The sequence below is a fragment of the Schistocerca nitens genome, chromosome 9 (genome assembly GCF_023898315.1).
Source record: "Schistocerca nitens isolate TAMUIC-IGC-003100 chromosome 9, iqSchNite1.1, whole genome shotgun sequence".
In the NCBI taxonomy this organism is placed as follows: Eukaryota; Metazoa; Arthropoda; class Insecta; order Orthoptera; family Acrididae; genus Schistocerca; species Schistocerca nitens.
The window spans coordinates 66,833,198-66,847,565 of NC_064622.1; the positions used below are offsets into that span (position 1 = coordinate 66,833,198).

Below are 14,368 nucleotides of genomic sequence, written 5' to 3' on the forward strand. Positions count from 1 at the left end.
AGATGCATCCTTCTTTGTGTTGAATTGCATCAACAGATACTAATCATTTACAGTGCTTACTTTTTGCATGGTTTACAGTTCTTACTTCAATGTTTCAATTTGAAGGAAAGACAATAAAGATAAAAGCTTATCTGACCCCTCACTAAGGCAGAATATGAAGTGCCACAGTAACAATTATTTTTCTGCCACTACTCAGTTTGGTGTCATATAGAAATAGGAAAGAAGATTAGGGTTTAATGTCCTGTCAGTGAGAAGGTCATGAGATATGCAGGCCAAGCTTTGTTACAAGAAACATGGGGGCAGGAAATTGGTCATGCTCCTTTCAAGGTAATCACACAGGCATTTAACCTAAGTAATGTACGGAAACCTAATTCTAGTTGACTGGATGAGGAACTGAAATGCTGTCCTCCCAAAAACAAAGCAGTTACAAAAGGATGACTACAGTAAGATGGAAACCATCAGGTTACACTGGTATAGAATTTTATTAAACAAACTTTTTACAAGGATTTCTCGACTAAAAGATTACAAAGCGGCACTGTATACAGCAGTGCACGTTTTCCTATGTCACATGACAGCACATTGGCTGGGATCTGCCCCAGGTGGCAGAGAAGGCAGAACTGGGTTGCCTTGTTCATCGAACGTTATAACTGAATTCATGTCTCCAACGAGATCCTTTGGTGGATGACCACAATTCTGCATCTGTACAACAAAAATGTACATAATTACATTTGGTTCCACACACATCTAATTTTCTTTAAGTTGTAAACATGTCTATGTGATCCAAACTATTCTACAACAAAAGTAAAGAGTTGATTATGTATCGTCATACCCAACAAATAAATTATTCCTCTGTTCACTAAAAGTGATGATTCTTTTCACAAATGAACAAACAGGCCAATTTTCACTTAACAATTTACCTTCTTGGGTGTAACAATGTAATGTTCCTTCATGTCAAAAGTTGAAGACAATAAACAGTTACATTTTAAAAAATTGAATAAGTAAACCCGATTTTACAAGACACAATGACATTGAAAGAATGGAGTTACGATTTTGCATGATAAGTGATAATTCCACAGTTTACAATAAGAATTTGAAGTATAAGAAATGTTTGTCAGAAAATGGCAAGCAAAACAGGAAGATTTAAATATGGCACAACTGATGCAGATAATTTCAAATTCTTATAACCAAATGTGAAAACCCACTAGGCAGTCAGCTTTTAAAATACTTGCCCACAATTTTCTGGTCAGCACACTTTGTAGAGTTTGCAAGAATTTTCAGCAAAAAGAATAATAGTAAGAACAAGGATCTGGATTCACTCTAGCTTTTTTCTTGTGACATGGGAGCAAAAAATCTGAAAGTACAGAAGCAGCTTCAACTATTTACAAATGAAGCATTTCTCAAACCCTTCAGATCATGACATGATTATGGGTATTCTGTAATGTACCACTTCGTGGAATTGCTAAGAAACTTCACTAGACAAAGGACTCCATTTTGCCAGATGTCATGACCTTGACAAAGAAGTTAATAAAAGATCTGAGGCATCAAGATATGGACGATCTATGATCTTTCAATTGCAGTTACTTCTATGTCACAATGTGCAAGCTGTGAAAATGCTGAAGAAATAATTCTTTTTTTGAACTCCCAAACATAAAGTGCTACACTCAGTATATTGCAAAGATGGGGAAACTTTTGGGGGAAGTGCATACAATCTCAGTTTAAAAACTGGGACAATATTTTAAGATGATTTTTGGAAGTTAGTTTGGTTATGACAGGTGCAAGAAGAGCTACTCTTGCAGCATTTCAGGTGTAATTGCAGTTTTGAGTTTATATCATTTTCATTTGAGATATCTACTTGAAAATGAGGAAGGCTTAAGAGTGCCACTGCAATTCTGTGACATCCTACAAGGAAAAGTACACTAATTATGTACTTAAGGATTCTATATAATCCAAATAAACCTCTGATTCTGCAAAGAACTGAACTCCATGTATAAAACAGCTTCAGTCTTCTGGTTACATTACACGTTGGAAGTCATTATGTGCTGTCATTATCAAACAATGGGTAAGTACAGTCTGGACAATTTGCACTGTCTTTCATAAAAGCTAGTTCTCCATGCGTCTCAATATTTATGTCGTCATATTTCTTGAACCTGTGTCGTGCCATTATATAATTTCGCAGGTACATTCAGTTGTATATGTGGATACAGTCTGCAAAATGTGTTGTGAATAGAGTCAATAGTAAAAATGTATAAATTAAAAGGCCGTATTTGATGTGGCAGTTTTACTGCATGGACAGTGAAAAGTAAGCAATAAACTATTTTCATTTTTCCTTTCAGTGTGTGTGTGTGTGTGTGTGTGTGTGTGTGTGTGTGTGTCAGTGAGAGAAAAAGTTTTGTAAAAAGTATGAAATCCTGTGTAAAGTTTGTTGGCAGCCAACAAGTGCACTCATTCTTAAATACTCAATGAATATAGTTTGAGTATTTGCCTGCCATGAGTTACGCTGCCTCAAGACCTGTATTCAGTTTCTAAATATAATACTTCTCTTACTGTGTTAATCTTCTTAGTTAGTAGAGTATTGCAGCACTTCAAGTTCTTAAATTTGGTCATTAATTATACGAAATGTTGAAAATCAAAATTCTGTTGCACCTGGATATCGTTTGACAGGCAGTCTGTAACTGGGACCTTGAACCATGGACCTGGCAAGCCAATTAGTAATAAAAAAGGTATTTATTTAATCCACATTTTCTCCCCTCCACTGTCCATCTCCTCTCCACTTTGTCCACCACTTCTGTCCATCACCTCCTCCCCCCTCCTTCTCTACCCCTATCTCTGTCCATTTCCTAATTTCCACTAACCACGTGAGGTGGCGCAGTGGTTAGCACACTGGACTCGCATTCAGGAGGATGACTATTCAATCCTGCGTCTGGCCATCCTGATTTAGGTTTTCCATCATTTCCCTAAATCGCTCCAGGCAAATGCTGAGATGGTTCCTTTGAAAGGGCACGGCCGACTTCCTTCCCCCTCCTTCCCTAATCCAATGAGGTGATGACTTAGCTGTTTGGTCTCCTCCCCCAAACAACCCAACCCTAATCTCCACTCCACTCTGTCCATCCCCATCCCCTCCTTCCCTAACACTATCTGTCTCTTCCTCTGCCACCCGCATCTGGCCATCCTGATATAGGTCTCCCATAATTACCCGAAATCACTTCAGGTAAATGCTGGGATGATCCCTTTGAAAGGGCACAGCTGACTTCCTTCTCCAATCTGATGGTACCGATGACCTTGCTGTTTGATCCCCATCTCCAAAACCAACCAACAAATTCTACAATGCCCTCTCTGTCCATCTCCTCTCCCCCTCTCTCTTTGACCGTTTCCAACTCCCACCAATATCTGACCAACTGCCCTCTCTGCTCAGCTGTGCCTATCCACACACATATATCTCCTGGAACAAATTACAATACTATTCACATGACATGCCAGTTGTGGAGGACAGCCTAGATGTCAGGTGTTACAAATCATTTTCACTCTCGCCCCTTTGGGAGCTAGGCAATTCTTTCCCCACAGTACTTCTTTCCAGATGGTATGTAAGGTGTGCACCAAATTTGGCTGGAATCGATCCAATGGTTTAGGAGATATGGAAAAAACACACAAACGCGCGCGCCCACACACACACACACACACACACACACACACACACGAGAGAGAGAGAGAGAGAGAGAGAGAGAGAGAGAGAGAGAGAGAGAGAGAGAGAGAGAGATATATATATATATATATATATATATATTTCTATGACAGAACAGTGTTCAGTTTCTACACCTTATTTAAAAGGCAAAACTAATGCCTCATTTTTATAATAATCCCACTAGTAATCCTCAGGGAGGAAACGTTCTGAATATATTTTTCAATAGGAATATTCATGTTATCCACTAACTTGTACCTAGTTACTCAAATGCACTGAACAATATTTCTACTTTCAGGAAACAATCTGACACAAAATCCTTAGTTCATGGGCAATGGTCTTGCAACGAGCAGTGGCACAATTATGGTTACTCTTTACTGGCCATTTAATATTAAGTAGAAACCCATACATAAAACCAATACTACAAGTAAAACCTGGCTAGCGACTGCGGCCAGGCCAGTTTGCTGCCTATCTCCCCATAAACGCCACAGTTGTTGAATATGCAATGTAGCGGCATCTTGTGACGGAATAATAATTAACAAACTAATATCCTCGCAAAATTCATAATGTGGCCTAGGCTTGGGTGATGGAATAATGATTCAAGACACTAAATTTTAACGTTTGAATAACCATTCTCAAACAGAGCATAAAAACTATAGTCAGCAAGTTCGCGTAAACTGAAGGGTCCATCGCAAACACACAAGAGACTTTTGGTTATTTCAGGTCAATGGAGGCATCGTGTTATCGAGTGGTGCAGTCGCTACATTTATAAGTGAAGAAGATCGACAGACAACTAACACAATTGCTTTCATTACAAGCAAGGGCGGTGCACACAATCTGGCATGCTGCTCCATCGAGACAGTGATATCATTTCCGAGATACAGTATCTGAAAATAACCGAACCACGTGAGGAGTTTGCTCTTTCCCTAATAGTTACAGATTGGCGTTGTCATGACCTATGGATGCCGTTCCACATCATATAGACTGGGACACCATCGAGCGGAGAGAGAACAGCGCCACACCTGCTCTCAACTTCTACCATTTCCAAGCGATAGAAAATGACAAACCACATCTGATAAGCAACCTAACCTAGTCCAGGCACACACTGTGTGTATCTAGTTAATGCTGAAGAGCAATTTTAGTGTGTATTATGAACAGCTGGACTATATGTACACTGTATCAATAACATCATGTGTTACTGAAGTCTTGATTTCAAACAACAGAAAATCCAGGATGGAATGTGACAATATTAAGAAAATGAAAGTTACTACTCACCATATAGCGGAGACGCTGGGCCGCAGACAGGCACAACGAAAAGACTGTCACAAATAAAGCTTTCAGCCAGAAAGGCCTTCGTCAAAAATAGACCACACACACACACACACACACACACACACACACACACAGTCTCAGTCTCAGTCAACTGAAGCCACACTCCGAGCAGCAGCGCCAGTGCATGATGGAATTGGTGACTGGGTGGGAGTAAGGGAGGAGGCTGGGGCAGGGAGGGGGAGGGATAGTAGGGTAGCGGTGATGGGCAGTGAAGGTTGCTGGGGAGTGTGCAGTGACAAGGTGGAGAGAGGGTAGGGCAGCTGTGTGTGGGCAGGAGGTTTAGCAGAGGGCAGGGGAGAGGTGGGGAGGGAGGGGGATTAACGGAAAAGGAGATAAGTAAAAAGACTGGGTGCGATGGTGGAATGAGGGCTGTGTACCACTGGAATGGAAACAGGGAAGGGGCTGGATGGGTGAGGACAATGACTAACAAAGGTCGAGGCCAGGAAGGTTACGGGAACGTAGGATATTTTGCAGGGAAGTTCCCACTTGTGCAATTCATAAAAGCTGGTGTTGGTGGGAAGGATCCATATGACACAGGCTGTAAAACAGTCACTGAAATCAAGGATGTCGTGTTTGGCAGCGTACCCAGCAACAGGGTGGTCCACTTGTTTCTTGGCCACAGTTTGCCGGTGGCCACTCATGTGGACAGACAGCTTGTTGGCTGTCATGGCCACATAGAATGCAGCACAGTGGTTGCAGCTTAGCTTGTAGATCAGCCCTGCCTTTGATGAGATAGGTGATGTTTGTGACCGGACAGGAGTAGGTGGTGGTGGGAGGATGTATGGGGCAGGTCTTGCATCTAAATCTATTACAGGGGTATGAGCCATTAGGCAAGAGGTTGTCTAGGCATGGACAAGTATATGGTGTAGGTTTGGTGGATGGTAGAATACCACTGTGGGAGAGGTGGGAAGGATAGTGGGGAGGACATTACTCATTTCGGGGCATGACGAGAGGTAATTAAAACCCTGGTGGGGAATGTAATTCAGTTGCTCCAGTCTGGGTGGTACTAAGTTATGAGGCGAATGCTCGTGCCTGGATGGTGAGACTTTGGGAGAATGGAAAGATAAGTGCTTGGGAGATTTGTTTTTGTAAATGGTTGGGAGGATGATTATGGTCTGTTTCAGTGAGATCCTCAGTATATTTCAAGAGGAACCACTTGTCACTGGAGGTGCAACAACCAAGGGTGGCTAGGCTGTGCAGAATGAACTTCTTGGTATGGAACGGATGGCAGCTGTCGAAGTGGAGGTATTGCTGGGGGTTAGTAGGGTTGATATGGACGGAGGTACTAATGTAGCCATCTTTGAGGTGGGGGCCAACATCTAGGAAGGTGACTTGTTGGATTGAGTAGGACCAGGTGAAGCAAACAGGGGGGGGGGGGGGGTAGTTGAGATTCTGGAGGACTGGCGATAGGGTGTCCTCACCCTCGATCCAGATCGCAAAGATGTCATCAATGAATCTGTACTAGGTGAGGGGTGTAGGATTCTGGGTGTTTAGAAAGGAGTCCTCTGGATGGCCCATGAATAGGGTGGCAATAGGATTGTGGCATGCGGGTGCCCACAGCCATACCCCAGATATGTTTGTAGGTAATGCCTTCAAAAGAGAAGTAATTGTGGGTGAGGATATAGTTGGTCATGGCGACTAGGAAGGAGGTTGTTGGTTTGGATTAACTGTTGATTCTAGAATAGGTTTCTGTATGCATTTGGGGAAAAAAGGATCAGTCATTGTTCCACTACTAAAATCAAATGTGTGTTCGACATTTTAAGGCTAGGTGTCTAAAGAAATAAGATGAGAGCCATACTTTATGTGAATTTATTGAATCATTCTTTTGTGTTTCACCAAACTATTTCTTGCATCTGAAACAAGTACATTCAGGGCAGTCTTTCCTAGTGTTCACATGTTCTCTCCCTTTTTCTGCCACTTACAGATTGTGCAACAAAAACGCACAATCAAAAGCCTTGCTTTTCCACTAAATGGTGAAAGAGAAGATTTGGGAAACTAAGACTACTCATGAAAGAAGTAGGATCATCATGAACGCCCCAACATGAAAGGAGGTGCAGCTGGACAAGGTGAGTGAGAATTCAACAGCTAGCCCTTTCCACTCCTCTGGGAAAAAGGAACTTCAAGTCCAATTTGTTGTAGTTTGTGTGGACGATTACAAAGGTTTGCTATAATTTGATAGTTAGAAAGTTTTTTTATAAATACGAGGGTAATCCCAAAAGTAAGGTCTCCTATTTTTTTTATAAGTACATAGACCTGTGTATTTCTACAATGGTTTACATCAGGTACAGCTTGAACATTTAGCTATTTTTCGACATAATCACCATTTCTGTCGATGCATTTCTGTAGACGCTGTGGTAGTTTTTGTATGCCCATGTCATACCAGCTCGTCGCCAAGCTGTTCAGAAAGTTATGAACCTCTTCTTTCACCTCGTTGTCGGAGCTGAATCGCTGGGACCACAATTAATGCTGACAGGTAATGTGAGACTTCTGAAAAAACTCAAACGGGCAATTCAGAACTGGAGAAGAGGAATATTGAGCAAGGGAGTACACATTCTCCACGACAACCTCACCCACACATCGCTCGGCAAACCTTTGCTCTCCTGCAACAGTTTCAGTGGAACATAATCACCCACCCACCCTATAGTCCTGAGTTGACACCCAGTGACTGTCACCTGTTCCCTAGGTTAAAAGAACAGTTGGCCGGAAAGCAATTCAGCTCCGATGACGAGGTGAAAGAAGAGGTTCATAACTTTCCGATGAACAGCATGGCAGCGAGCTGGTATGACATGGGCATACAATAACTGCCACAGCATCTACAAAAATGCATCGACAGAAATGTTGATTATGTCAAAAAATAGCTAAATGTTCAAGCTGTAAACTGATGTAAACCATTGTAGAAATAAACAGGTCTATGTATATATAAAAAAAATAGGAGACTTTACTTTTGGGATTACCCTTTTATTTCATTGTCATCTCATTCAGGAAATCCTGTATGTTTGTTACTGTTGTGCTGTTATCTCACTTTTACCCCTTTTGTTGAAGATAAATAGCCACATTTAATCTTGGAAACTCACTTTAGGCCATGATGATTCAGGTACTTATGTTTGGTTATCCTTCTGCCACATTAAAAGCACATCCTGTACATTCTTAATAACGTTCATTAAGCTCTTTCACTCTGCCTGCTGTTCATATTTCACAGGCTGTTGCAAAGTTTTCCCTGCTCCACCTCTTAGCACAACCATTTATGCCCCTTTTTATTTTCACAATTTAAATGATAAAGTTTATATCTATTTTTATCTTACCCCATTCTGGTGCATTACACTGCAACTGTGGTTGAATTAGTGTATTATCTGCACAGGAACTGTGATTGGTAGCTTTATAATGATTTTTAAAAGCTTTCACTTTCTCATTAACCAACCTTCATCCTTCGCAGGTCTGTCATCATCAGATAGATGGCTCATTCAAATACCCAAGACCTGATAATGAGCCTCCAGTGTCTCGAATGTGAGTTAAGTTTTTAAAACATTATAAAGTGACTTGCAGTTCCCACGCAAATTATTTGCTGTGCATGTACTAATCACCCACCAAAACAGGAACACCTGCTACAGAACAAAATTTTGATTCTGGAAAGTCCTTGGCGTAAAATAATGCAGTGTTGTTGATAATGGAAAGTTTTTGGTGTAATCTAATCTCACCCCCCCCCTCCCCGCCCAGGAGGAAAACGGAAGGAAAATGAGAGAGGAGCTACAACAATTGCACAGAGATATGTGACCAGCTGATCACTTACAATAAACATGAGTGAGCCAGTCATCCTGCTAACACATTGAGAACATCTCCTTAATTTTTTTTGGCAACAAGTTGGACAAATCACAAATCTTAAAAGCATCACCACATACGTTTGAAAGTCACTTAAGAAAAACAGAGAGAGAGAGAGAGAGAGAGAGAGAGAGAGAGAGAGAGAGAGAGTAAATCTGCTGGAAAATCTGCCACTAACCCTCTGGTCTGAAAATAAAACACAGTCTAGTAAAATGTGGTGCACAGTGATCTGTAGGCCACCACCAAATCAAGAAGCCATACATCAGAGGACTGTGGCACATGCAAGGACGAGTAAGGAGGACCTCACCACGTCTTCGTGGCTCAAAGGTATGCCATGGTTGCATAGTGGGCTTTACTAGATACAGCTTATTATCTCTCACTTCCAGCCACTCATCCCCCCTTCAACACATGACTCTGTACAGCAACAGTGAGGTGATAGCATGCAGGGGAATAACTGAGGCTCATGACATGCCTCATCAGCTGCTTTATCTGCCCTTCCGTGCAATACCCATGTGCCTTGAAACTCAGCACAAAGACACCTCCTTCCCCGGCTCTTGTAGCTGCAGGAAGGTTCTTGGATATTCTGGTTTACTTTATCTGCTTGATACAAGTGTTTTAGGGAGTGAAGGGCACTCAGAGAATCAGAACAGACAAGGAATTTAGCCCTTGAAACACATCTCATCCACTCCAGTGACTTGAAGATTCCATATAATTCCAGATCAAAGGCAGTTCAGTCTTGAGGCAGTTGGACCTGGAGGACACAATCAGGAAAAACAAACTTAGCAATCAGCGGAATCCCCCCATTTTGACCCACTCATAAAGACAGCTGTAGAATTGTGGTGCTCAGTTAAAATGTCATAAAATAATGTATTAAAAACATAAGCAGGAATGCAGTATCTTCTGCACTGCACCAGTAATTTTACTCTGGGCCTCTGCAATAACCATGGTGGCTGGTGGTTAAAGCTGTGAATTTGGGGTTGTATGTGCTCCACACCAAGAGACTCCAGCACATGTTGCATCCAAATCCCAAATGGTGTTGTTACTTGTGGATGATTGGAGGAAAGGCGTTCCAGAGGTGGACGAACAACAGCATGGCATGCGGGTGAAGTCAGAGTTGTGAGTAACTTACACGTCTGACGCACTGCAAGGAGCTGGCACCAGATTATGAGTGGCAGTTCACCAGCTTCAGCACAGAGACTGCCTACAGGGCTTGTCTTGAAAGAGCCTGTGGCTTGCCTAATACCCTCATGGTGGGCAGTGTCAATAATCTTCAGGTAAGAAGGCCTCATTGACCCATACCCTGTGCATCCACAGTCTAGCTGTGAACGCACAAAAGCCCCATAAAACTGGAGCAGACATGTCCTGTCTGATCCCCAAGACCTGTAGCTAAGGCACTTTACAATATTCAGTGCCTTCTGGGTTCTGGCTTTCAGGTGTGGTAACCATAATAGTTTGGAGTAAAAAATGAGGCCCAGAAACCTCACTCAATCTTCAAAATGTAGTATGGTGTCCCTCATATGTAAATCATGTAAAACTCATATGTAAAACTTCAACAACAAGAATGATTAAAATGAACACACACACACACACTTGTCTACAGAAAACTGAAAACTCATCTTTGCATCCCACTCCTCTAACCTCCGCACTGTAAGATGCATCTGACTGATTGCTGTTGCAACACTGGAGGAGGAACAGAAAACAGCAAAATCATCCAAAAATAAGGAACACTGTACAGGACTCCTTACTGTAGACGTGATACTGTTTATGGCTATGGCAAAGAGGGTAACACTTAAAATACTGCCTTGAGGTACACTATTCTCCAGCTCAAAACAATCTCACAGCACGTCACTAAATTGGAACAGAAGAAAGAGGTTAGACAGGGGGGGACCATATGAAAATGGGGATGTGATCACAAAAGCCCATTGATGGAGTTGCATGAGAATATTGTGTCTCCAAGTAGTGCTGTATGTCTTACTGATATCGAAGAATATGCTGAGACAGTGATGTTTACGTAGGAAAGCCTGCTGAATAGCTGCCTCTAGTAGAGCCAGGTTGTTGACATTGGACCAAAATCTTCCTGAATCCACACTGAGAGCGGCAAGGAGTTGCCTAGTCTTTACCAACAAGACCAGGCGATGGTTAACCATTTGCTCCGGGGTCTTTCCTACATAGCTCGTTAAGGCGATGCTCCAGTAACTACTGGGACATGTGCGGTAAATTCTTTGTTTGGAACGGGTTAACAGAAGTGTTTCCTTCCATGAGCTGGGAAAGTTGCCTGTCTGCCAGATAAAATTAAAACATTTGAGGAGAATTTCCTTTGACACTGCTGGCAAATGTCGAAGTATGTGGTACTGGATTTGATTGTGACCACATGCAGTATCATGAGCCTCAGACAGTACCGATTCCAGCTCCCACATGGAGAAAGTTTTAATTCTCAGAATTATGTGACCTGAAGTCCAACTTGCCCCTCTCAGCAGTCGCATGCTAGTAGCAAAATGCATCAGCAGTAGTCGCTGCAAAATGCTCTGCCAGTGTCTGAGTGTTGTCTCCTGGCACTGTTGGAAGGCACCCTTGTTTCAGCACTGCCACTAATGGTAAATGGCTGTATTTACCAGAAATCCTCCTGATGGCGTCCCATAATGTTGTAGAAGAAGTGGAAAGGTGGAACAGTTGATGAGAGTCCAGGAACGCTTTTCTTGCTCTCTTTAATGATGAGGTGAACCTTGGATTTTGAAACCTGAAAGGCTGTGAGGCGACACTTAAACCATTGAAAAGCTGCACGCCTGTCCCACATTGTTGAGTGGCACTCATTGGACCACCAATGAACAGGATGCCTCCTAAGTTAACCTGTGGACTTTGGAATTGATAAGTCAGTGGCTTTACTGTATGATTAAATGATGATGGCGTCCTCTTGGGTAAAATATTCCGGAGGTAAAATAGTCCCCCATTCGGATCTCCGGGTGGGGACTACTCAAGAGGACGTTGTTATCAGGAGAAAGAAAACTGGCGTTCTACGGATCGGAGCGTGGAATGTCAGCTCCCTTAATCGGGCAGGTAGGTTAGAAAATTTAAAAAGGGAAATGGATAGGTTAAAGTTAGATATAGTGGGAATTAGTGAAGTTCGGTGGCAGGAGGAACAAGACTTTTGGTCAGGTGATTACAGGGTTATGAATACAAAATCAAATAGGGGTAATGCAGGAGTAGGTTTAATAATGAATAAAAAAAATAGGAGTGCGGGTTAGCTACTACAAACAGCATGTTGTTGTTGTGGTCCTTAGTCCTGAGACTGGTTTGATGCAGCTCTCCATGCTACTCTATCCTGTGCAAGCTTCTTCATCTCCCAGTACCTACTGCAACCTACATCCTTCTGAATCTGCTTAGTGTATTCATCTCTTGGTCTCCCCCTACGATTTTTACCCTCCACGATGCCCTCCAATACTAAATTGGTGATCCCTTGATGCCTCAGAACATGTCCTACCAACTGATCCCTTCTTCTGGTCAAGTTGTGCCACAAACTCCTCTTCTCCCCAATCCTATTCAGTACCTCCTCATTAGTTATGTGATCTACCCATCTAATCTTCAGCATTCTTCTGTAGCACCACATTTCGAAAGCTTCTATTCTCTTCTTGTCCAAACTATTTACCGTCCATGTTTCACTTCCATACATGGCTACACTCCATACAAATACTTTCAGAAATGACTTCCTGACACTTAAATCTATACTCGATGTTAACAAATTTCTCTTCTTCAGAAACGCTTTCCTTGCTATTGCCAGTCTACATTTTATATCCTCTCTACTTCGACCATCATCAGTTATTTTGCTCCCCAAATAGCAAAACTCCTTTACTACTTTAAGTGTCTCATTTCCTAATCTAATACCCTCAACATACAAACAGCATAGTGAACACATTATTGTGGCCAAGATAGACACAGAGCCCATGCCTACTACAGTAGTACAAGTTTATATGCCAACTAGCTCTGCAGATGATGAAGAAATTGATGAAATGTATGACGAGATAAAAGAAATTATTCAGGTAGTGAATGGAGACGAAAATTTAATAGTCATTGGTGACTGGAATTCATCAGTAGGAAAAGGGAGAGAAGGAAACATAGTAGGTGAATATGGATTGGGGGGAAGAAATGAAAGAGGAAGCCACCTTGTAGAATTTTGCACAGAGCATAACTTAATCATAGCTAACACTTGGTTCAAGAATCATAAAAGAAGGTTGTATACCTGGAAGAATCCTGGAGATACTAAAAGGTATCAGATAGATTATATAATGGTAAGACAGAGATTTAGGAACCAGGTTTTAAATTGTAAGACATTTCCAGGGGCAGATGTGGATTCTGACCACAATCTACTGGTTATGAACTGCAGATTGAAACTGAAGAAACTGCAAAAAGGTGGGAATTTAAGGAGATGGGACCTGGATAAACTGAAAAAACCAGAGGTTGTACAGAGTTTCAGGGAGAGCATAAGGGAACAATTGACAGGAATGGGGGAAAGAAATACAGTAGAAGAAGAATAGGTAGCTCTGAGGGATGAAGTAGTGAAGGCAGCAGAGGATCAAGTAGGTAAAAAGACGACGGCTAATAGAAATCCTTGGGTAACAGAAGAAATATTGAATTTAATTGATGAAAGGAGAAAATATAAAAATGCAGTAAATGAAGCAGGCAAAAAGGAATACAAACGTCTCAAAAATGAGATCGACAGGAAGTGCAAAATGGCTAAGCAGGGATGGCTAGAGGACAAATGTAAGGATGTAGAGGCTTGTCTCACTAGGGGTAAGATAGATACTGCCTACAGGAAAATTAAAGAGACCTTTGGAGAGAAGAGAACCACTTGTATGAATATCAAGAGCTCAGATGGCAACCCAGTTCTAAGCAAAGAAGGGAAGGCAGAAAGGTGGAAGGAGTATATAGAGGGTTTATACAAGGGCGATGTACTTGAGGACAATATTATGGAAATGGATGAGGATGTAGATGAAGATGAAATGGGAGATAAGATACTGCGTGAAGAGTTTGACAGAGCACTGAAAGACCTGAGTCGAAACAAGGCCCCGGGAGTAGACAACATTCCATTAGAACTACTGATGGCCTTGGGAGAACCAGTCATGACAAAACTCTACCATCTGGTGAGCAAGATGTATGAGACAGGCGAAATACCCACAGACTTCAAGAAGAATATAATAATTCCAATCCCAAAGAAAGCAGGTGTTGACAGATGTGAAAATTACCGAACTATCAGTTTAATAAGTCACAGCTGCAAAATACTAACGCAAATTCTTTACAGACGAATCAAAAACTGGTAGAAGCGGACCTCGGGGAAGATCAGTTTGGATTCCATAGAAATGTTGGAACACGTGAGGCAATACTAACCTTATGACTTATCTTAGAAGAAAGATTAAGGAAAGGCAAACCTACGTTTCTAGCATTTGTAGATTTAGAGAAAGCTTTTGACAACGTTAACTGGAGTACTCTCTTCCAAATTCTGAAGGTGGCAGGGTTAAAATACAGGGAGAGAAAGGCTATTTACAATTTGTA

At 41.8% G+C, this 14,368-nt stretch overlaps 1 protein-coding gene across 2 annotated transcripts in view; it reads right to left on the reverse strand.

Annotated features, from left to right (window-relative positions):
- Positions 1-463: 463 nt before the first annotated feature.
- Positions 464-14,368, reverse strand: part of LOC126203109 (peroxisomal biogenesis factor 19) — an 89,681-nt gene continuing 75,776 nt past the window's right edge. For both annotated transcript variants that reach the window (XM_049937353.1, XM_049937352.1), the window contains exon 7: positions 464-699. In XM_049937353.1, the coding sequence (XP_049793310.1) occupies positions 565-699 (135 nt within the window). In that variant the 3' untranslated portion in view covers positions 464-564. The remainder of the gene's footprint in view (positions 700-14,368) is intronic.